At 41.2% G+C, this 25,375-nt stretch overlaps 1 protein-coding gene across 5 annotated transcripts in view; it reads right to left on the reverse strand.

Annotated features, from left to right (window-relative positions):
* kat6b (K(lysine) acetyltransferase 6B) overlaps window positions 1–25,375 on the reverse strand; it is a 236,014-nt gene that overhangs the window by 47,701 nt on the left and 162,938 nt on the right. For all 5 annotated transcript variants that reach the window (XM_072282937.1, XM_072282935.1, XM_072282936.1 and 2 more), the window contains 4 exons: window positions 23,913–24,028; window positions 14,373–14,514; window positions 13,184–13,345; window positions 6,158–6,251 (listed from right to left, as the gene is read on the reverse strand). In XM_072282937.1, the coding sequence (XP_072139038.1) occupies window positions 6,158–6,251; window positions 13,184–13,345; window positions 14,373–14,514; window positions 23,913–24,028 (514 nt within the window). The remainder of the gene's footprint in view (window positions 1–6,157; window positions 6,252–13,183; window positions 13,346–14,372; window positions 14,515–23,912; window positions 24,029–25,375) is intronic.

Genomic DNA, 25,375 nt, shown 5'->3' on the forward strand with positions numbered 1-25,375 from the left:
GGCCCAATTGTCCAGAAACATGAAGCCCTCCCTCCTGCACCAACTCCTTTGCCACGTATTTAGCTGCATTATCTTCCTATTTCTAGCCTCACTATCATGTGGCACAGGTAGCAATCCTGAGATTGCAACCCTGGAGGTCCTGTCCTTCAACTTTGCACCTAGCTCCCTAAACTCTCTTTGCAGGACCTCCTCCTTCTTCCTATCCATGTCATTGGTCCCTACATGGACCACGACATCTGGCTGTTCACCCTCCCTCTTGAGAATACTGAGAACTCGATCCGAGATATCTCAGAAAGGATGTGTTTCATTGGAGAGAGCCCAGAGGAGCTTCATGAGGCTGATTCCAGGAATGAAGGGGATAACATATGAGGAGCATTTGGCAGCTTTGAGCCTGTGCTTACTGGAATTTAGAAGAATGCCGGGGGATCTCATTGAAACCTACCGAATGTTGAAAGGGTTTAATAGGGTGGATGTGGAGAGGGCATTTCCTATAGTGGGGGTACCCAGAACTAGAGGGCACAGCATCAAAATTGAGGTGACCCTTTAGAAAAGAGGTAAGGAAGAATTTTGTTAGCCCGAGAGTAGTGAGTCTGTGGAATGCTCTGCCACAGACTGCGATGGAGGCCAAGTATGCGGGTATATTTAAGGCAGAAGTTGATCATTTCCTGATCAGTGAGGGCATCAAAGGATATGGCGAGAAGGCAGATTTATGGGGTCGAGTGGGATCCAGGATCAGCCATGATAAAGTAGCGGAGCAGACTCGATGTGCTGAAAATGGCCTAACTCTGCTCCTATGTCTTATGGTCTTCCTCCGATCTTGTGATTCTATGATCTAATAATTTATCTTATTTTCACTCATTAGCAGATTTTGAATTAGAAGGCTCCCTGACCTCTTTCCAAATTCCAGAACACATGTTAGTGCATGCATGTACAAGTGGGTGTGCTTGTGCGCTGGCAGGAGAAAGAGAAGCAGAATTACTCATTATACATCCATTCTAAGCTACACAGAAAGCCGATCTTCCAGGTAATTACCAACCTCATCATTCCAGTTAATAACTAACCATTCCATGACATTTCAATCCTGCTTACAAAACTTTTTCCCTGCTTTCAAGCTAATTTTTTTCCTCTCTATTTCCAGTGTGTGATTATTCCAATTTTCTATTACCTTATTACATTTATTCTCCCTCACTGCATTGATTTATTTTGTTAGCTTATTTAGCTTTCCTTTCCTGTTCTGAAATCAGGCACTGATGAGACACTCAAATAGAAAAGAAAACCTATTTTGAGAAAGAAAAGGAAGGTGAGTATACTGTTCTATGTTAAAAATGGTAAGACACCACGGTACAAATAACCTAAGAGAATTGCGAAATGAAATCAATGCAGTTATTATTAAGCTGAAACTGAGGCAGTATTACCAAAATGCTAAATGCTTTTAAAATCAACAGATTTTGCAATAGTATTAGTCATGTTCTAGTCTGAAACCCATCTGATATAAATAAACCACTTTGACTTGAAGCTATCAGCATTTTAAATCAGTATTAACAGTGTCATCACTGGTTCCTTCATCAAATGTAGCTGTACTTACACCAGTTTATGTCAAAATACACCAATAAACAGTACATACAGATTTAATACTTTAATTCTCTAATCAAAATCACCCTGTTGCATGATTAATTAAACATTGAACACAGTTGGTTACTTTAATCAATACGTTTGAGTAGAAGAAAAATATGAAATATTTCAAAATATTTTGCAAATCAAATGATCGTATTGAAGCTGTTGGAACCTGAACAAACCGTAGATAATGCTGTCTCAAATTTTGTACAATTGATGCCAAATCTTAAAGATACTGGCCAGCTTTAACATTCAATTAATATTCTTTATTAAATATAGTTGGACTGGTTTCAATATAGTATTGAAATATTAACTCTTATGTAAAGTTTACCATTTATTTTGAGATACAGCGTGTAACATGCCCCTTGCGCAGCACCACCTAGCAACCCCTGACAATCACGGGACAATTTACAATGACCAATTAACCTACTAAGTGGTATGTCTTTGGACTGTGGGAAGAAACTGGAGCACCTAAAGAAAACCAACGACGGGAGGATGTGGAAACTGCTTACGGAGGATGCCGAGATTGAACTCTGAATTCTGACACCCTGAGTTATAATAGTGTCATGCTAACCTCTACACTATCGTGATGCCCTAATGTAAGCTAATATAGGTACAGATAAATAGGTGGCCAAAAATGGTTTGACTTTCTGTTGGGGAAAAAAAGGGAGGTTCCTGTGATATTCATCAGTAAACTACTAATTTCATTTTTTGTGAAGGCCATTGGTTGCATCAAATAAATTTACAATAAATTTTAAAATCATATAATATGCAATATTGTATTAATAGTAACAGGTGACATGGGGGATCCCACCCAGCCTACTTGTGGATGGCTTATCCCGCTTCCATTTGGTAGGAGGCCAAGTAGCAGCCGTGCCAGGAGAACCAGGCTCAGGGAGCCATTAATTTCCCCAAGCAGTAGGTCTGATTAACACCTCCACTACTTTAGCATTTCCTGTCAGTTGCCTTATGTACAGATATTCCTGTGCCTAGTATCATTTTATGTACATACAATCAATCAATCTATGTATAAAAGCATTTGATAAGGTTCCCCATGCAAGGCTCATTCAGAAAGTAAGGAATCATGGGATCCAAGGAGACCTTGCTTTGTGGATCCAGAATTGGCTTGCCCATGGAAGGCAAAGGGTGGTTGTAAGTGGTTTGTATTCTGCGTGGAGGGCGGTGACCAGTGGTGTTCTGCAGGGATCTGTCAGGAGGGTTGTCAGAGGTTACAGTGGGACATCAATAGGATGCAGAACTGAGCTGAGAGGTGGCAGATGGAATTCAACTCAGGTAAGTGTGAAGAGGTTCATTTCAGTTCTGTTCAGCTCATTAAAGGAAGGATGTGGATACTATAGAGAGAGTGCAGAGGAGATTTACAAGGATGTTGCCTGGATCGGAGAGTGTGCCTTATGAGAATAGGTTGAGTGAACTTGACCTTTTCTCCTTGGAGCAACGGAGGATAAGATGTGACCTGGTAGAGCTGTATAAGATGATGATAAGCATTGATCATGTGGATAGCCAGAGGCTTTTCCCAGGGCTGAAATGTCTAACATGAGGGGACATAGCTTTAAGGTACTTGGAAGCAGGTACAGGAGGGATGTCAGGGGTAAGTTTTTCACACAGAGAGTGGTGGATGTGTAGAATTCACTGCCGGTGATTGTGGTGGAGGCGGATATAATAGGGTCTTTTAAGAGCCTCTTAGATAGGTACATGGAGCTGAGAAAAATAGAGAGCTATGCAGTAGGGGAATTCTAGGCAGTTTCTACAGTAGGTTTCATGGTCGGTACAACATTGTGGGTCAAAGGGCCTGTAATGCTCTATAAACGTTACTAACTTTAAGTCACCATGCCGAGTTGCTGTTACTTGAAGTTCCAGATGAGAAACCAGCTAATACAGATGTTGAATACTATCTACTGTAACAAATACTGCCAAATACTGTCCACTATTTGCCAATATAGGGGGAGTGAGTTACCAAAGGATTGAAGAATAGGCTATGTTGCTCCACTGTTTCAGAAAGGTTCTAAACATAAACCAGGAAATTATAGGCTGGAGAGCCTGACATCAGTTGTGGAAAAGTTATTGGAAGGTATTTTAAGGGGACAGAAATATAGGTATTTGGATAGACATGGACTGATTAAGGATAGTCAGCATGGCTTTGTGTGTGGTAGGTCATGTCTAACCAATCTTACAGAGTTTCTTGATGAAAGAGTTGATGAAGGAATCTACATGGACTTCAGAAGGCATTTGATAACATCCGACATTGGAGGTTGGACAAGGAGTTTCAGTCGCTCAGCATTCAAGATGAGGTAGTAAATTGGATTAAGACATTGGCTTTGAGGCTTTGTGAGAGAAGCCAGAAACTGGTAGTAGATGGCAGCTTCTGACCGGAGGTCTGTGACTAGTGGGGTACTGAAGGGATTGGTACTGGGTCCTTTGCTGTTTGTCATCTATATCAATGATCTGGATGACAATGTGGTTAACTGAATCAGCAAATTTGCAGATGACACCTACATTGGGGGTGTAATGGACAGCAAGGAAGGCTATCATGGCTTGCAGAGGGATCTGGATCAGTTGGAAAAATAGCAGATGGAACTTAATGCAGACAAGTGCGAAGTGTTGCACTTCAGTAGGACCAACCAGAGTACAGGTCCATAATTCATTGCAAGTGGCGTCACAGATAGATAGGGTCATAAAGAAAGCTTTTGGCACATTATGACCTTCCTTCATAAATCAAGGTATTGCGTACATGAGATGGGATGTTATGTTGAAGTTGTATTAGATGTTGGTGAGGTCTAATTTAGAGTATTGTCTGCAGTTTTGGTCACATACCTACAGGAAAGATGTAAATGAGGTTGAAAGAGTACAGGGAAAACTTGCAAGGATGTTGCCAGGTCTGGAGGGCCTGAGTTATAAGGAAAGATTGAATAGGTTAGGACTTTATTCCCTGGCACATAGAAGATTGAGAGGAGATTTTGATAGAGGTATACAAAATTATGCGGGTATAGATAGTGTAAATGCAAATAGGCTTTTTTTCACAGAGGTTGGGTGCCATTACAACCAGAGATCATGGGCTATGGGTGAAAGGTAAAATGCTTAAGGGGAATATGAGGGGTAATCTCTTCACTCAGAGGGTCATGAGGGTGTGGAATGAGTTGCCAGCACAAGTGGTGCATACGAGTTCAATTTCAACATTTAAGAGAAGTTTGGATAGGTACATGAATGGTAGAGGCATGGACAGCTATGGTCCTGGTACGGGTCAATGGGAGTAGGTGGTTTAAGAGGTTTGCCATAGACTAGATGTGCTGAAGAAAGAGCCTGTTTCTGTGGTGTATTTTTCTATAACTCTAAATGCTGCAAAATATTGCCAAATACCGCCCACTATTTGACTGAACAGGTGACCAAATATGTTACTTCTGTTATAAAATCAGAAATAGAGAATACAACTTCTTACACACATATTATTATGACCTCAGAATTCTGCATTATGATCTCTATAGTGAAAGTTAAATATACTATTAATACTTTCCTAAGCAAATGCATTTACCACTAACATGCTGAAAACCATCAAAAGGGGAAAGAAGTATGATACAAAACAAATCTGGCAAAATGTATTCTACAGTTTGGTTAATACAGACTTTTTAAAGCGCTTCCAGTCCTCTCACCCGTTAATGAATGGCTAAGTTTTGGCTACATCAGTAGTACAGTATAAATCCAAAATTTCACACTTCATATTTAATTTTGCTTGATTTAATCTTAATGTTTGAATTCTGATAACTTTGTAAACAAATATTGTAAGTGGAAGCATTTGATCTGTATTCAGGGATAGCAACAAAGAGATCAGCGACAGAATGTTTCTGTTCAAATATTTTCAGAGTTCATGCAGCCCTTTTGAGGCCTATTAGAACAACATAGGAACCCTTGACAGAAGATATCAGCGGTCTTTCACTTCAAATTACCTCAAATGGTCACATATATTCACATGGTGAGCTATGCTCCTAGGACATGGAAAGGCAGCTTGAGAAGCTGGCCTTTGCACCTTTAACACATTGCCACCAATTATATAAATATTTTGTGTAAGACGAAAGGAATATTCTTTTTCAGGTCTTTGAAAGGGAAAATCAATCATAAATTCTTAAAGGTATTATTTAGCTGCTTCATCTAAGCTTCCTTCAGTATCATACTGCTTGAACTTAATATATGTGTTTGGAAAAGCATCAAATATATTACATTTTGCTTCTAATCAAATGTTTGATCTTCAGAAAATACTGATTAAACTGATTACATCCTATTTCATTTCAATCCTTAACAATTTGCTTCAGCCTACAGGCTTTGCGTGCTGGAACATGCTTTGACTGTTGCATTCTCAAGTCAAGCCAAGAGGAATCAGAAGGATAAAATTTCACACCTGAAAGAGTATCAAGGTCTCCAATGCTTAATGATACACAAATCCATGTAGCCACATCAAAAGTAAAAGCAGACATTTATCAATTTTTAGCCCATTATTTATCAGGCACTGAATCAAATGAAGCAAAGCACTTACTGAAATCAATCAGGAATCTTCCAAAGCCTCGCCTTTGGTACTGGGGCATAATCATTATGCAGGAAACATTGTATTTCTGCTGGCAAAGCTTTTCCTGAGAGAAGGAGAAATAGACCTAGTTTGTCTTGAACTGCCAATGCAGACAACAGATATCACCTAGCAATGTCCTGGCAAAATGTCACAGTAATCTAGGCAAACACATTGTTAATAATAACTATACATGAAGATACATTAGAGTGGTTCAGCTTCTGACACATCTGGATTCAAGTGAATAGATTCCTGCAAGTAGGAACACGGAGGTAGAATGGTGAGAAAGGAATATGGCATGATGCATTTTTTGGTGGGGCACAGAATAGAAAATCTGGGAGGTTATGTTCAACTTTATTGAACACTGTACTTAGAGTGTACTTGCGCATTACTCTAAGTTACACTACTGCTCCTCCACTGTAACTTTTAATATAGTAGTGCAGGAGACACAAAGTGTCCATAAGTTTCTTCTGAAATGCACTATAACCACAGTTAATATTTACATTTATAAAGTTACATTTTTGCATAAACTGTAATGCTAAATGTGATTTATATCACTTAAGTGTTATCTATGCCACTATTGAAATAAATTACAAATTTTAAAACAATTTAATATTTTTCTGTAATCAACATTTAGCAGGGAATCAATGCACCGTATGCAATATAAATTACACATCACTTTAATCTAAACGCAAACAACAGGAATTCTGCAGATGTTGGAAATTCAAGCAACGCACATCAAAGTTGCTGGTGAACGCAGCAGGCCAGGCAGCATCTGTAGGAAAAGGTGCAGTCGACGTTTCAGGCCGAGACCCTTCGTCAGGACTAACTGAAGGAAGAGTGAGTAAGGGATTTGAAAGTTGGAGGGGGAGGGGGAGATCCAAAATGATAGGAGAAGACAGGAGGGGGAGGGATGGAGCCAAGAGCTGGACAGGTGATAGGCAAAAGGGGATACGAGAGGATCATGGGACAGGAGGTCCGGGAAGAAAGACAAGGGGGGGGGGACCCAGAGGATGGGCAAGAGGTATATTCAGAGGGACAGAGGGAGAAAAAGGAGAGTGAGAGAAAGAATGTGTGCATAAAAATAAGTAACAGATGGGGAACGAGGGGGAGGTGGGGCCTAGCGGAAGTTAGAGAAGTCGATGTTCATGCCATCAGGTTGGAGGCTACCCAGACGGAATATAAGGTGTTGTTCCTCCAACCTGAGTGTGGCTTCATCTTTACAGTAGAGGAGGCCGTGGATAGACATGTCAGAATGGGAATGGGATGTGGAATTAAAATGTGTGGCCACTGGGAGATCCTGTTTTCTCTGGCGGACAGAACGTAGATGTTCAGCAAAGCGGTCTCCCAGTCTGCGTCGGGTCTCGCCAATGTATAAAAGGCCACATCGGGAGCACCGGACGCAGTATATTACCCCAGTCGACTCACAGGTGAAGTGTTGCCTCACCTGGAAGGACTGTTTGGGGCCCTGAATGGTGGTAAGGGAGGAAGTGTAAGGGCATGTGTAGCACTTGTTCCGCTTACATGGATAAGTGCCAGGAGGGAGATCAGTGGGGAGGGATGGGGGGGACGAATGGACAAGGGAGTTGTGTAGGGAGCGATCCCTGCGGAATGCAGAGGGGGGGGGAGGGAAAGATGTGCTTAGTGGTGGGATCCCGTTGGAGGTGGCGGAAGTTACGGAGAATAATATGTTGGACCCGGAGGCTGGTGGGGGTCCCTTCCGACCTATGTTCGTGACACTTCTCACGCTCTTAAACTTTTCAGTGGTTTTAAGTTCCTTGGCCCTCACCGCTTTATTTTCACCATGGATGTCCAGTCCTTATATACTTCCATCCCCCATCAGGAAGGTCTCAAAGCTCTACGCTTCTTTTTGGATTCCAGACCTAATCAGTTCCCCTCTACCACCACTCTGCTCCGTCTAGCGGAATTAGTCCTTACTCTTAATAATTTCTCCTTTGGCTCCTCCCACTTCCTCCAAACTAAAGGTGTAGCTATGGGCACCTGTATGGGTCCTAGCTATGCCTGCCTTTTTGTTGGGCTTGTGGAACAATCTATGTTCCGTACCTATTCTGGTATCTGTCCCCCACTTTTCCTTCGCTACATCAATGACTGCATTGGCGCTGCTTCCTGCACGCATGCAGAACTCGTTGACTTTATTAACTTTGCCTCCAACTTTCACCCTGCCCTCAAGTTTACCTGGTCCATTTCCGACACCTCCCTCCCCTTTCTAGATCTTTCTGTTTCTGTCTCTGTCTCTGGAGACAGCTTATCCACTGATGTCTACTATAAGCCTACTGACTCTCACAGCTATCTGGACTATTCCTCTTCTCACCCTGTCTCTTGCAAAAACGCCATCCCGTTCTCGCAATTCCTCCGTCTCCGCCGCATCTGCTCTCAGGATGAGGCTTTTCATTCTAGGACGAGGGAGATGTCTTCCTTTTTTAAAGAAAGGGGCTTCCCTTCCTCCTCTATCAACTCTGCTCTTAAACGCATCTCCCCCATTTCACGTACATCTGCTCTCACTCCATCCTCCCGCCACCCCACTAGGAATAGGGTTCCCCTGGTCCTCACCTACCACCCCACCAGCCTCCAGGTCCAACATATTATTCTCCATAACTTCCGCCACCTCCAACAGGATCCCACCACTAAGCACATCTTTCCCTCACCCCCCCCCCCCCGCATTCCGCAGGGATCGCTCCCTACACGACTCCCTTGTCCATTCGTCCCCCCCATCCCTCCCCACTGATCTCCCTCCTGGCACTTATCCGTGTAAGCGGAACAAGTGCTACACATGCCCTTACATTTCCTCCCTTACCACCATTCAGGGCCCCAAACAGTCCTTCCAGGTGAGGCAACACTTCACCTGTGAGTCGACTGGGGTGATATACTGCGTCCGGTGCTCCCGATGTGGCCTTTTATATATTGGCGAGACCCGACGCAGACTGGGAGACCGCTTTGCTGAACATCTACGCTCTGTCCGTCAGAGAAAGCAGGATCTCCCAGTGGCCACACATTTTAATTCCACATCCCGTTCCCATTCTGACATGTCTATCCACGGCCTCCTCTACTGTAAAGATGAAGCCACACTCAGGTTGGAGGAACACCTTATGTTCCGTCTGGGTAGCCTCCAACCTGATGGCATGAACATCGACTTCTCTAACTTCCGCTAGGCCCCACCTCCCCCTTGTACCCCATCTGTTACTTATTTTTATGCACACATTCTTTCTCTCACTCTCCTTTTTCTCCCTCTGTCCCTCTGAACATACCTCTTACCCATCCTCTGGGTCCCCCCCCCACCTTGTCTTTCTTCCCGGACCTCCTGTCCCATGATCCTCTCGTATCCCCTTTTGCCAATCACCTGTCCAGCTCTTGGCTCCATCCCTCCCCCTCCTGTCTTCTCCTATCATTTTGGATCTCCCCCTCCCCCTCCAACTTTCAAATCCCTTACTCACTCTTCCTTCAGTTAGTCCTGACAAAGGGTCTCGGCCTGAAACGTCGACTGCACCTCTTCCTACAGATGCTGCCTGGCCTGCTGCGTTCACCAGCAACTTTGATGTGTGTTACTTTAATCTAAAAACAGTTTCAAAGCTAGCAGGTGAATGGATAGTTTTGATAGATGAATGCCTTTGTTTTTCCCAGACTAGATCAACATACACATTATGGATAAGAATAAATCGGTCACAAGCGATCACCAGGCATCCCTATCCTTCCAACACAATCCTTCAACATTGTATAGGAAACCTAGCTTCACCTTCACACAATTGTTTCAAAACAAGATCAGACAAATGAACACAGAAATCCAGACCCTTTCCATTCCTGCTGATGATGAAGGAAGCCAGATTAATCAGAATGAATTACCACTTTGAATTTAATTGGGAAAAATTTTCAGTCTCAACAAATATTGGATGTCATCATTATCATGATAAGGAGACCATTCCACCCGCTGGACTCTGCAGAATAATCTGCTGAGTTCCATTTCCCTGCTCCTTCTCAGTTGCTGCAGACCTTTTCGCTTTTGTGCCATAACTACCCATTCTCTATCTAAAACTGCGATTATAGAAGTAATTATTCTTAAAGGCAACAGGTTCTAGACCATAATCATACTTTGTATAAAATAATTTATTCCTCAAGTACCCTATACCTTTTGCCTTCCACTTCTTAACCTGTGTCCAACAAACCTTTCTGCACTCACTCTAAGATCTTCAAATACAAAACAAACAGAATTGGACGTAACACTCCACCTGTGGATTGTGGACTAACTACAATTTCATACAGATTCAGTGGAACTTCCCTGCCTTTGAATGCAATGCCTCCTGTATACTCCATATGTTTTTCAACTGCTCTCACAACATAGTCTGTCAGCTTCAAAGATTTAGGCATATCCACTCAGATCCTTCTCGTTGGCACATCCTTTACAATTCTGACAGTATGTCTTTGGAGGAAACTGGACCATCCAGGGAAAACACATTCCATGGAGAGGATGTCTAAGGACTCCTTACAGAGGACACTGGGACAGAACTTCGATGCCCCGAAATGTAACAATGGCACGCTAACTGTTATGCCACCATGGCATCAGCCTGTTAGGAAGTCCTGGGAAGGCCCCCCACTCTGTGAGGCTTACATATTAAAGAAACAATTCTCAATCATATTAACAGAAAAAAAGAGGGGCATTCACGCCATTTGCAGGTATGAAATGTTCACAAGAAGTTGTTAAAATGGACATCACTTGCTACACAGAATCAAAAAATATTGACATTACAACGTAGCCTCAAACCCAATAGAGGAGACATTTCTACAATTGCACTTTTACAAGATACTCAGCTGAAATTCAGGTTTTAGAGTACACTCTTATATTAAGAAATCTACTTTGCATAGTCCTTCTCAGACCTTTACACCTGCAATTATATTTTTATCTTAGTTTGGATGTGACACCAGCTATGAATAATGGCATTTACAATTACTTAGCAGATCTACATACGAGGATATTGCATATTGTGTTGGCGCATGGCCAAGTGGTTAAAGCATTGGACTAGTGATCTGAAGGTTGTGAGTTCGAGCCTCAGCTGAGGCAGCATGTTGTGTCCCTGAGCAAGGCACTTAACCACACATTGGTCCTGCATGTTTATAGCCCAGCGGCAGTGGCTGGTGCAGTATGGACAAGACAAGACATTGAGAATTTTCTGGTTGAAGGTTTATAACTTAGTACCGCTGATCATTCACAGCAGTAGTCTTCAGGGCATATAAAATTATTGTAAAATAAACTGAGAAGACTCAAATTTATATTGTGCTTTCATATCAAGATTGGGAAACAGGAGGGGTTCTGGTTTAATGTAGTCCAGAAGCAGCATGCGTGATGGTGCTGTGCTCTCTCTGTATTGCTTAACATACAAATTTTCATTATGTGTTTGCCATTGAGGAGGAATCATTAACCTGAGTCAAGGTAAGAGTGCTACCACTAAGCCAAGGCTTACATGTGCTAGTAAGTAATGGAAATTACTGGATTTCCTGTGTTAAGAATATATGTCCAAGAACAGGCCTTCTAAATGACCAAGAATATTATTTTTTTTAAAAAAACCTTCATAAGCTACCATGGATTTATTTATAAAGAACTTATACCAATGCTGCCAGCATTCTGTATTTCACTGTCATTCTCAATTGTTTGATCTGGTGAGCAGAACAACCACTTCATAACTGTGTTGTACAATTTAGATCAAAGTCAATCCTTAAATTCATTTTGAAGGTAATTATCCTAATTCAGGTTCAACTTAAAGAGGCAAAAGTCCATGTAACCTTCAAATCAATTCACAAGATAGCAACATTTTATCATCAGCTTGCTATTGGCTATTGCCATCATATTATCAGCAGATAACTCTACAGCATACATGATGTGTACAGAGAAACTGATTCTGTGTGTAGAACTGTATCCACATGTCTGGACATAATTAATTATTGATTGTACATAGAAATTAGATGATTATGTTTCATTGAATTTTCTGAACATTTAGTTGCCATTTGAATTGGTTAGTTTCAAGAATGAGTTAATGAAACTACAGGACAAAGTTAATAACTGTTTTCTGTCTATTGACTTTGTCTCACCAACATTTCCAGTGAGCTCCTTTTGTTGTTTACATCCACACCCAACTTTGATCATCTCATCTCTTATTCTTTTCCTGTAACAATCTGCTCTGCCTCCACTGTTACTATTTTGGCATTGTCCCCATTGTCCTATTGAAACTTTTTCCACTCTCATTTATCTTGTTTACCTATATCAAGAGCTCAGGGAGAGACCACCACTTACACTGCTCTGCTTACCCACTTATATCTATAAATCCCTCATATATGACTATAACAGATAATAGGGAAAACACATGTTATTGCTCTACAGGGGTTGTTATATTCATTCAGCTGATTTACCAGATTTTCCACCAACTTATTTAGTAGACAAGTGAAAAAATATTTGAACTGCACATATTACCGAAGGAGGATTTGTCAAAGAAGAACACTAGGATTGAAAGGGCAAGGAAGCAAGGTTGTTGGAATTTTCTGCAGCGTGGTAGATACTTGAGAAGATGGTCACTGTGTTTGGGCAGTGAAAATTGCAAATATACTGCGACTTGAGTATTTCAATGTGACAACAAAATGAGCAAAAAAACCCATTAGATTAATATGTTTTACTGTAATTGACAGCTATCATTTAGGTGGTCTTTATAGGCTGGTGCTTTATGAGGGTTAACTTCTTACTCCTAACAATCAGAATTTGTATGGTATAAATGTTTGTAAAGTATGGAATTAAAAGAAAGTGCTACAAAAATAGGCATGATAAAAAAACTACTTTACATTAATTACATTTGTTAATTTTCTCAATATTAATTAATTAGAACATGTAATCTCAATGAATATTTTGACTAATATCATTTAACCCAACTCCTCCTACATGTCAACTCAGGAAGGTGGGAGGGGAAGCTGGTTTGCTCAATAACTTACATCTGAAACACTTACCTTGGAGAAGTAACCAACAAGATGACAGCCCTTTTCATCATTTTTAGTTAATACGTAGAAAAGAAATGGCTCAACATCATAGTAAAGTGTCTTATGGTCCAGGAAAAGCTTGGCTAATAGGCAGAGATTTTGACAGTATATCTTACTGATATTTCCATCAACCTATAAATGGGAGTGTAGAGTTACACACATTCTCTTATCCATTACAAAGCAATTTATTCAAAACCTGCTTCAACATATGGAACTAAATTACCTAATTGATATCTATACCTAGGTACCATGAGAATGCAGTTACTTAACAACCTCAAATAAAAGCTGCTAACATTGGATGGAATCACCATAAAATTATCTTCCTGCTCCAAAAGGAATTACTGATATTTGTTCTCCAATACTTTGCTGTCCAATTCTGTATGCTTATAAACTGTGTCCAGTATTTATTTACATAGCTTCCTTTGAAAGGGCAATTGTGCGCTCACAGCATCATTAAACTGCAACTCCATTTTAATGGAATATAAAATAATGTATCAATGAAAGTTACAAACATTTGAAAACTATTTTAGTTTTATAATTGGTGCAGCATATCAACTTGCAGTCCATCCACTTGGGCACATTTATGCTACACATTATATTAGCTGAACTTTATTGGGTAAGCCTGGAGAAAAAGGCTGAAGTGATTCTACAACAATGTGTAGTTGGGAATAATGCAGTGTTCTCTCTGGGGTCTGTTTGGGCTTCAAGTTAAGCTGATATTTTCAGGCTTAAAATGAAGCATAACTAATTCGAATAATATTCTCCTTAATAACTGTTGCAAATTCATCATGAAGTGACCCTCAATTCAAAAAAGAACTTGAAGAACCACACATTCCAAAAAATGCCACATGCAAATTTCTTGAATGTATTTCAATCTTAGCTGAATTATTAATTTATAAGAGTTTGCACAAAATTTACTCCATATGAATAGAGACAACAGCTTCTACAAAGGTAAAGTGAATGGCTCAAGAAATTGGATGTATTTACAAATATTCATTAAATTAGTAATAACCAAAATACACTTCAAAAAAATACCATTTTCCAGCAACAACCTGTGTCAAGTACACAACTAAAATATTTTTTTTCAGACACTCGGGTGATAATATGCAATTATTTGTCATTTACTACATTAACAATATCTGAATTTTTAACATTTTACCTCAAATATTGACAGATCATTTTTCCGGTATATTTCATTAGCAGGTGGATGGAACCAGCCACATTTTTTTGCATGCCTCTGCAAAATGTTCCGACTCTTCATGTATTTCAGACAAAACTCACATAGGTAAAGCTTTGGTAGCCTATAAAAGATGTTTGGAATTAATGTTAATGCCTAACTTGTTAATTAACATCTCGGAAGATCTATCCTGGGCCAAACATATTGATGCAATTACCAAGAAGACATGACACCAGCGATACTTTGTTAGGAATTTGAGTAAATTTGGTAACCAAAGACTCACGTAAATTTCTACAGATGTACTGTAGAGATCATTCTAACTGGTTGCATTGCCATCTGGTACCGAGGGACTTCTGCACAGGATTGAAAAAAGCTGCAGAAAGTTGCCAATGCAGCCAGCTCCATCATAGGCACTAGCCTCCTCAGTATCCAGGACATCTTCAAAAGGCAATGCCTCAAAAAAAGCTGCATCCGTCATTAAGGATCCCCATCACCTAGGACCTGCCCTCTTCTCATTACTACCATCAAGGAGGTGGTACACGAACCTGAAGCCACACACTCAATGTCTTACGCACAGTTTCTTCCCCACCGCCATCAGATTTCTGAACGGACATTGAACCCATGTGCACTACCTATTTCTTTCTTTTCTTATTCTCTATTTGCACTAATAATTATATATTTATATTTGTATAAATATTTTGTATATATATAATATATACTGTAAATGTAATCTGTAGTTTTTTTTATTGCAATGTACTGCTGCCAAAACAACATACTTTGTGACATACGCAACGGTTATTAAACCTAATTCTGATTCTGCTAAACAGTGAAAACTCATTGGTCAGTAATTCATTTTGTGTGAGTGAACATTCTGTACAAGCATTGTCAACCTCAAGATGAATAATAACACTTGTACAATTTACAACATGCTCATGATTCTGTGGTGCCTTAAACTATTTACAATGTTACCAGGTGATCTTCCAATTCTCTACATCATCAAATTGGGTGAGTTGGTAAGATAATATACAGTATTGCACCTGATGAACGTTAGCATAGTAATTACAAAGGCGACAAATACTTTTTTCACCTCACAATTTTGGTTTTTAATTTTTAGTACAGTGTTGACAGGTTTTGGAATTTTTCTTTTGATTTGACAAGACACACAAAGTTTTGTAGATTAGCTCAAAAATCCTACTTCAATACAGTTTAAATTTAGTAAATGAGACAGCAAAATGTGAAAATTATTTATGGGGGCTGAATACTTTTTCGAGGCACTATACATGATCGAATGTCTTTTAAGCATTGCAACCGTACCCACCTCTATCACTTCTTCTGGCAGCTTGGCCCATATATTAAAAGGTTTATTGACCAAGTTACCAGGAAAGTGGATGAAGGCAAGGCAGTGGATGTTATCTGCATGGACTTTTAGTAAGGCATCTGACAAGGTCCCACAAGGGAGGTGGGTCAAGAAGGTTCATGGCTTTGTGGGAAAAAACAGAGAATGGTAGTAGAGGGTTGCCTCTCTGACTGGAGGCCTGTGACTAGTGATGTGCTACAGGGATTGGTGCTGGGTCCTTTGTTGTTTGTTATCTATAACAATGATCTGGATGGTAACGTGGTTAATTGAATCAGCAAATTTGCAGATGACACAAAGATTAGGGCTTTAGTAGACAAAGAGGAAAGCTTCATGGCTTGCACACAGATCTGCATCAGCTGGTAAAATGGGCAGAGAAATGGCAGATGGAACTTAGATGTGAAGTGTTGCACTTTGGTAGGACCAATCAGGATAGGTTTTACATAGTGAACAGTAAGGGACCGAAGAGTGTGGTAGAACAAAGGGATCTGGTCACCTACCTATAGGAAGGATGTAAACAAGGTTGAAAGAGTACAGAGAAAATTTACAAAGATGTTGCCAGATCTGGAGGACCTGAGTTATAAGGAAAGATTGAATAGGTTAGGAAAGAATATACAATATAGGTTGTATATTCTTTACAATGTAGAAGACTGAAAGGAGATTTGATAGAGGTATACAAAATTATGAGGGGTAAATGCAAGCAGGTTTTTTCCACTGAGATTGGGTGAGGACATGGCTTAAAGGTGAAAGGGGAAAGGGTAACAAGGTGGATGAATTGAATGTGCAGTTATTAATGAATTAATTATAGTTATTATTGGGATCACAGAGACATGGCTCCAGGGTGACCAAGGATGGGAGTTCAACATTCAGGGATATTCAATATTCAGGAGGGATAGACATGAAAGAAAAGGAGATGGGGTAGCATTGCTGGTTAGAGAGGAGATTAATGCAATAGAAAGGAAGGACATTAGCCTGGAGGATGTGGAATCGATATGGGTAGAGCTGCATAACACTAAGGGGCAGAAAACGCTGGTGGGAGTTGTGTACAGGCCACCTAACAGTAGTAGTGAGGTTGGGGATGGCATTAAACAGGAAATTAGAAATGCGTGCAATAAAGGAACAGCAGTTATAATGGGTGACTTCAACCTACATGTAGATTGGGTGAACCAAATTGGTAAGGGTGCTGAGGAAGAGGATTTCTTGGAATATATGCAGAATGGTTTTCTGAACCAACATGTCCAGGAACCAACCAGAGAGCAGGCCATTCGAGACTGGGTATTGAGCAATGAGGAAGGGTTAGTTAGCAATCTTGTCATGCGAGACCTCTTAGGTAAGAGTGACCATAATATGGTGGAATTCTTCATTAAGATGGACAGTGACATAGTTAATTCAGAAACAAAGGTTCTGAACTTAAAGAAGGGTAACATTATGCATTAGTGATAATTTTTCAAAACTCTTTTAGATTCTGGACTAGTTCCTGAGGATTGGAGGGTAGCTAATGTAACCCTGCTTTTTAAAAAAGGAGTGCAAGAGAAACCAGGAATTATAGACCAGTTAGCCTGACATCGGTGGTGGGGAAAATGCTAGAGTCAGTTATCAAAGTTGTGATAACAGCATATTAGGAAAGCGGTGAAATCACTGGACAAAGTCAGCATGGATTTGTGAAAGGAAAATCGTGTCTGACAAATCTCATAGAATTTTTTGAGGATGTAACTAGTAGAGTGGATATGGGAGAACCAGCGGATGTGGTACATTTGGATTTTCAAAAGGCTTTTGACAAGGTCTCACACAGGAGATTAGTGTGCAAACAAAGCACACGGTATTGGGGGTAGGTATTGATGTAGATAGAGAATTGGTTGGCAGACAGGGAGCAAAGAGTGGGAATAAACAGGACCTTTTCAGAACGGCAGGCAGTGACTAGTGGTGTACCGCAATGCTCAGTGCTGGTACCCCAGTTGTTTACAATATATATTAATGACTTAGACGAGGGAATTAAATGCAGCATCTCCAAGTTTGCGGATGACACGAAGTTGGGCGGCAGTGTTAGCTGTGAGGAGGATGCTAAGAGGATGCAGGGTGACTTGGATAGGTTAGGTGAGTGGGCAAATTCATGGCAGATGCAATTTAATGTGGATAAATGTGAGGTTATCCACTTTGGTGGTAAGAACAGGAAAACAGATTATTATCTGAATGGTGACCGATTAGGAAAAGGGGAGGTGCAACGAGACCTGGGTGTCATTGTACACCAGTGATTGAAAGTGGGCATGCAGGTACAGCAGGCGGTGAAAAAGGCGAATGGTATGCTGGCATTCACAGCAAGAGGATTCGAGTACAGGAGCAGGGAGGTTCTACTGCAGTTGTACAAGGCCTTGGTGAGACCAGACCTGGAGTATTGTGTGCAGTTTTGGTCCCCTAATCTGAGGAAAGACATCCTTGCCATAGAGGAGGTACAAAGAAGGTTCATCAGATTGACTCCTGGGATGGCAGGACTTTCATATGATGAAAGACTGGATTGACTAGGTTTATACTCGCAGGAATTTAGAAGATTGAGGGGGGGATCTTATTGAAACGTATAAAATTCTAAAGGGATTGAACAGGCTAGATGCAGGAAGATTGTTCCTGATGTTGGGGAAGTCCAGAACGAGAAGTCACAGTTTAAGGATAAAGGGGAAGCCTTTTAGGACTAAGATGAGGAAAAACTTCCTTCACACAGAGAGTGGTGAATCTGTGGAATTCTCTGCCACAGGAAACAGTTGAGGCCAGTTCACTGGCTATATTTAAAAGGGAGTTAGATATGGCCCTTGTGGCTAAAGGGATCAGGGGGTGTGGAGAGAAGGCAGATACAGGGTTCTGAGTTGGATGATCAGCCATGATCATACTGAATGGTGGTGCATGCTCGTAGGGCCAAATGGCCTACTCCTGCACCTGTTTTCTATGTTTCTATCTTCACTCAAGAAGGTCATGAGGGTGTGGAATGAGCTACCGGCACAAGTGGTCCACATGAGCTCGATTTCAACATTTAAGAGGTACAGGTACATGGATAGTAGGGATATGGAGGGCTATGGCCCAGTGCAGGTCATTGGGAGTAGGCAGTTTAAATAGTTTCGACATTGACTATATGGGCCGAAGGGCTTTTATCTGTGCTGTATTTCTCCATGACTCTAAATTTCATTCACACTATTGTCCTTTTCCTCTCTTATCACCCCCCACCCCAAACAGAGACAAACTGAAACTTGTACGGTGCTCTACCAATGCAACTAAAAGCCAAATTCTCAGGATCTAGTTTCTATATTTTCAGAAAGGAATTGCCTTCTGCTGTACATTTCCCCCAGATTAGCTTCACATTGCACCAAATATGGAGTAAGTTCACTGTCTGAAGAAATCTTTGGTAAGAGAAAGCTCCTTGTCTATGCTAAAGACAGTAACACTATCAGCTGATATAGTTGGTGCTTTTAAATCACTGCTGGCCTTGCTACTCTGCTTGTTGGCAAAAAAAAAGGGATCCAATGGTCAATTTTTTAGGAAACCTGGATCATGATTTACTACAAATGCAAGAGATCCTGCAGATGCTGGAAATCCAGGGCCAACACACACAAAATGCTAGAGCAACTCAGCAGGTCATTTTGCTGTGACTGATTGATCAGAGTAATACAGGCAGGATACCGTTCCTGAGAATTGTTTGTAAGTTGGAGAAGAACAGAAATAGCTGTAACAGAAGAGCGAGCAGTGACAAGAAGAGCAGCTGCCGGTCTGCCTCACTGGCTCAGTGAGAGAGTGAACAATTGAGTCTGCTTAGTGCTCACAGGTCTGCCTTGACTATTGAAATTGGGAGTGGAAGAGGACGCCCATAGAAACACTTGCAGACGATGTCTATAGCTGTATAGCAGCCGGCAAATCCATTGTCATCCATTCCACCGGTCTCCCAAAGCTTCGCCTGTCTACATGGGATGTCCGTATATTGGGTGTTTGTAACTTGATGAGGACCTGTACCTGTAAGTTAGGAACCTGCATCCCTTTCGCCATGGTTTTGGTATAACTGGACTCTATTGCTCTCAGTAGACAGCCTGGCACTCCGTAAGCTTTCAGGATCTTCAGCATTTTTCCTTGGTGAATGGAGTCAAAAGCTTTGCGAAAATCGATGTAACTAAGCACGGCTGATAGGTTGTTTTCCTTGACTTCCTCGATGATTCTACAGAGAGCAAGTATTTGCATTACAAGATCGCAAGTAGGCCATTCGGCCCATCGAGTCTGCGCTGCCACTCCACCATGATCTAAACTATTCTCCCATCTAGTTCCAATATCCGGCTTTTTCCCCATATCCCTTGATACCCTGACTAATTAGATACCTATCAATTTCCTCCTTAAACACTCTCAATGATTGGGCCTCCACAGCTGTATGTGGCAACGAATTCCACAAATCCATGACCCTCTGGCTAAAAAAATTTCTCCTCATCTGTTTTAAATGGGTACCCTCTATTTCTAAGACTGTGGCTTCTTGTCCTGGACTCACCCACCAAGGGAAACAGCCTTTCCACGTCTACTCTGTCCAACCATTTCAACATTCGAAATGTTTCTATGAGATCCCCTCTCATTCTTCTATACTCTAATGAATACAGTCCAAGTGCTGACAAACGCTCCTCATATCTTAGCCCCTGCATTCCAGGAATCATCCTCATAAATCTTCTCTGAACTCTCTCCAACATCAGAACATCCCTTCTAAGATAGGGGGCCCAAAACTGCACACAGTATTCCAAATGAGGTCTCACCAGTGCCCCATAGAGCCTCATGAATACCTCCTTACTCTTATACACTATTCCCCTTGAAATGAAAACCAATATAGCATTTGCTTTCCTTACTGCCGATCCAACCTGGTGCGCTTGTGCCGAACACCATTCTGATTGAATCTTAGCTTAGGGTCAATGGCGGTGCGAATCCTGTTCAAGATCACCTGATTGTATAGCTTTGCTAAGATGCAGGTCAAGCTGATACTGCAGTAGTTATCTGTCTTCGTGAGGGATCCGGATGTGGGGGCTGGGATAATGTTTGAGAGTGACCACTGTTCTGGTGTGTCGCCTTTCATCAGTGCCATATTACCTATGTTCAGCAAGATGTCGTCCAGGTCGCAGTTCTTCAGGACAACTGGTGGTGTCCCATCTGGTCCAGCGCTCCTGCCCTGTTTGAGTTCATATTTGGCCTTCTTCAGTTCCTCAATGGTGAATGGGCCATCATCGATGTCGACTTGTGTTAGTATCGTGGGTTATGTCCTCTTCTTCCATGATTGTTGGAGGGCTTTCCAGCAGGTTCTTAAAGTGGGTAAACCATGTCTGAAATGGTCCTCTGCTGTTTTACCACTTATTTGACCTGATGGGGACTTCCTCCATCTGCTGATCTCATTGACTAGGCGCCATGCTTCTCTATGCTGCTTGTCTTCATTAGTAGCCTCTACCTCTCCAATCCTCTCAGCTAGTTCCTCTTCCTTCAGTCGGTCATAGGTGGTAAAGAGATTCTTCTTTGCTGTCTTGAACTTGTCTCTTAGCTCTTCTGTTTCACTCCTTCTAAGTTCGGCATGACAAGCATTGACCACACTTCTTGCTGCGACGACGTCAGGATGTTTCGAGTTCCGGCTCTTCATGATTCGTTTCACAGCAGGCAAACTCTTTGTTGCATCTGTGTGTGCGTCTATGAGCCGTTGATAGCGGTTGGTGGCAGTCTCTTCCTCCCCCCTTTCCAGTGGGCCGAAGCGATTTCTCACTTCCACTGTGTACTGGGCTTGAAGAATAGGTTGTGAGGAGAATGCCTTCCAGTTTATCTTCTCCTTGGGACCTGTGATTTTGGGTTGCCGCAGGCTCCGTCTCACTTGCATTGACACTATTCTGTGGTCAGAACTAACTGAGTTGAAGGTGCTGTTGGCTTCTATGTTGATCACACAATTACACCATTTTGTTCTTACGAGGATGTAGTCGAACTGTTTCCTGTAGATGGAGGCTCTGTTTTCGTATGTCCACAGTTTACCAGCTCACTTCTTGAGTTGTGTGTTGGCGGCAATTAGACCGTGTTCCTGGATGAAATCAACTGGATATTGTCCATTTCTGTTGGTAAAGTCTTGGTATGAGTATGGAACATCTTCCAGTCCGACCTGGGCATTAAAATCACCAAGCACAGCCAGGAAGTTATATGCCAGTATTGAAGTGACAGCTTGGTGAAGTTTACTGTAGAAGGCCTCCACCTCCTTCTTCTCGCTGCAGTTGTGCGGGGAGTATCAGATGATGACAGAGGTCACCGGGTTTCCGTCGAATTCCGCAGTAAGGATTCTGTCACTGACTGAGACTACACCCCTCAGTGCCTTCTTCGCCTTGTGGTTCAACAGCACCAGACAGAGAATCACCAAATGGAGAAACAGCAGTGTTCAAGCTCCTAGCTGGTGTGCTGCAAGAAGACACTCTGGCACCCTACATCTTTATAATCGTCCTTGATTACTCTCTACGTCAAGCTACCAAAGATCATGACAAGCTTGGTTTTACCATAAAACCAGGACGAACCAAAAGGGTCAGACCAGTTACGCTCACAGATCTCGATTTTGCAGATGACATAGTCCTACTCTCTGACTAGATGGAAGAAGCACAGCAGCTACTGATAAAAGTGGAAGTTGAGTGCAATAAAGTTGGACTTCACCTAAACGCTAAAAAGACAGAGTACATGGCGTTTAACTGTGATGAAGGTACTCTCAAGACCGTAAAGAATGATACCATTAAGAAAGTCTTTGACTACAAGTACCTCGGGTCAAGAATGATGAGTTCAGAGGACATAAAGATATGGAAGGTGCTGGCGTGGAGGGCTATGAATGACATGAAGGAAATCTGGAAGTCGAACCTGACCAGAGGGCTTAAAAAGAAGATCTTCATAGCAGTCATAGAGTCCATTCTCACGTACGGATACAAGACGTGGACACTCACCAAGACTATGCAAAAGTCTCTAGATGGTTGCTATACACGAATGCTCTGGATGGCTCTTGACGTGAGTTGGCAATAGCACATGACGAATGTCGAGCTCTATGACAACCTACCAATGCTCACCACTAAAATCCAGGCGAGAAGACTGCAACTAGCGGGCACTGTCTACGCCACCCCGAGCTACCTGCCAGCCTAGTCATCATATGGGAGCCCAAGCATGGGAGAATGAGCCCTGGGCGCCCTCCCAAGACTATGGTCAACACGCTCCTAGAAGACAGCGGTGCGGCTAATGTAGATGAACTCAACACACTGATGAGGGAGAGGGAGAAGTGGAGAGTCTGTCATCGTGCCCGACGCTGGCCCCCTAGGCCTGAGTCGACGCAGTAGTAGTAGTGCATCCCTCCTTCTTGGTCAGGTAATTGAAACAATTTCAATGCATCAAAAGAATTTTGAGATGGGCTTGTGGAGGCGCTAGCACCGTGTGCTTAGGGCTCCTACATGTTGTACTTCAGGTAATGGAGCATTTAATTTTCATTATATTCAGTTTCTTGGCAAAACCACTAGCTAATCATTCAATGATTATTAGCACACTTCTCATTCTGGACAGGAGAGGAAGTGGTTAAAATAGTTTCTTCTATATAGAATTCAAAGTATGCCTATTCCCAGGTAACTGAAGGTGCAGTTCCATTTGATAAAGAACCATACAAAGCTATCTTTCATCAATATGAACTTTTGCAGCTTGTTTTGACTGCTAATCAAAATCAACATTTTGCAAAATATTGAAGTGAAAAACTGTAGGGTCAGTTACGCACAATTTGTTGCGAATAGTGAAATTTCAGGTGTAGGGATAAATTCTGGAAGTGGTTCAGTTTATTGGCTTTTGATTAAAAAAAGAGATAGATTGATGTTTTATTGTTACATTACCAAGCAAATAGAATCTATATCTAGTTTTGACTATTTCATATTTGATCTTACCGGTGCCCAACACAGACTTACAAAACCCGTTTCAGCTTGTTTGTTAAGTGCTGAACATATTGTAAGCAAACTATTATTATATGTGACAATACAAGTCTGGTATTATTTTAAAGAATACAATGAATTAAATACAATAAAAAGACATTTAGCTTCCTCAGCTGAATGCAATTTCTTAATAAAGTTGAATTAATCTGCTAATTTCTTCCACATGCACGTTAGAACAAAGAAAGTGTGGAATATTACCTTGCATACTCTTGTGGATATGGTGAAGAATACCAGGTATGGATTTCATACTTCCCAAATTCAATTATAGATGGGTACCGACCATGGGGGTCTACAGTAGTAACAGCTCCTGTTTTCTGTCAAATAATCAGCAAGGTTAAGCAAAAGCATCCAGAAAGTTAACTTATACTCCTAGTCCTGTCATTATCACTATAGTAGTTAATTACTACATTTTTGATGAAGTCAGCTTTATTCAACAAATGCAGATAGAGCTACAGTACTCACTGAGAGTGCTCATTTTCCTAGGTAGTGTCAGAATGATCCTTAATTTTGCTGATGATATGAAAATTTATTCATGTTGGGTGGGACCAAAGAAGTAGCATTTCTGAAGTATTTAGAAGGACTGGAGAAATGGGTTAATCCCAACAAATGGCACAATGATCTAGATAAATAGGGTTATGCATTTTGGTAGGACCAATGATTACACATTACACCAAAAGGAGCAAAAATTAATTTAGTAAACATAAGGGATTTTTGAGTTTAGCTCACCTTTCCCTTCAGGTTCATGGCCAATTCCGAAGAGCAATACCAATAAGACTAATCAATCCAAAATAAAATTAATACAGTCCTTATAAAAGGACAATGACTTCTTCATATTGTTTTCTTTTGCTTTTGATCATATGATCATAGGAAGGAATCATATTCCAGGTATCACAACTATATGGGGCAAACATGGGGTTAACAGTCTTTAGAAGCTTATTATTTTTATATGTATCAGTGAATTTTTTTAAGATGTTGTCAGCTTTTGAAAATAGACTAACCTCCAATCTGACATTAGCTCTCATAACATTGCATTAGTTGATACGGACCACCAGAATAAATACTAGGCAGCCATCCAACAAAATTATACTTTTCTAAAACAAAAAGATGGAACTTTTTCAATTGATATGTGAAAATAAATTGAGAATAACATAATTTTAAAAATATTAGCCAATACATAATTCACTTAAACATCCACAACTTTCAACAAATTGCACTACGAGCTCAGGTTCTGTTGTATATTTGGATTTTCAAAAGGCCTTCGATAAGGTGTCGCATAAGAAGCCACTTAATAAGATGAGAGCCCATGGAACTACAGGAAAGATATTGGAATGGGTGGAGCATTGGCTGATAGGCAGAAAGCAAAGGGTGGGAATAAAGGGATCCTATTCTGATTGGTTGCCGGTTACTAGTGGTGTTCCGCAGGGGTCGGTGTTGGGGCCGTTTCTTATTACAATGTATATTGATGATTTAGATTATGGATTAAATGGTTTTGTGGCTAAGTTTGCGGATGACAGGAAGATAGGTGGAGGAGCAGGAAGTGTTGAAGGAACGGAAAGGTTGCAGAGAGACTTGGTCAGTTTAGGAGAGTGGGCCAAGAAATGGCAGATGAGATACAATGTTGAGAAATATACGGTTGTACATTTTGGAAGAAGAAATAATCT

Source organism: Mobula birostris, chromosome 18 (assembly GCF_030028105.1).
Source record: "Mobula birostris isolate sMobBir1 chromosome 18, sMobBir1.hap1, whole genome shotgun sequence".
Taxonomy (NCBI): Eukaryota; Metazoa; Chordata; class Chondrichthyes; order Myliobatiformes; family Myliobatidae; genus Mobula; species Mobula birostris.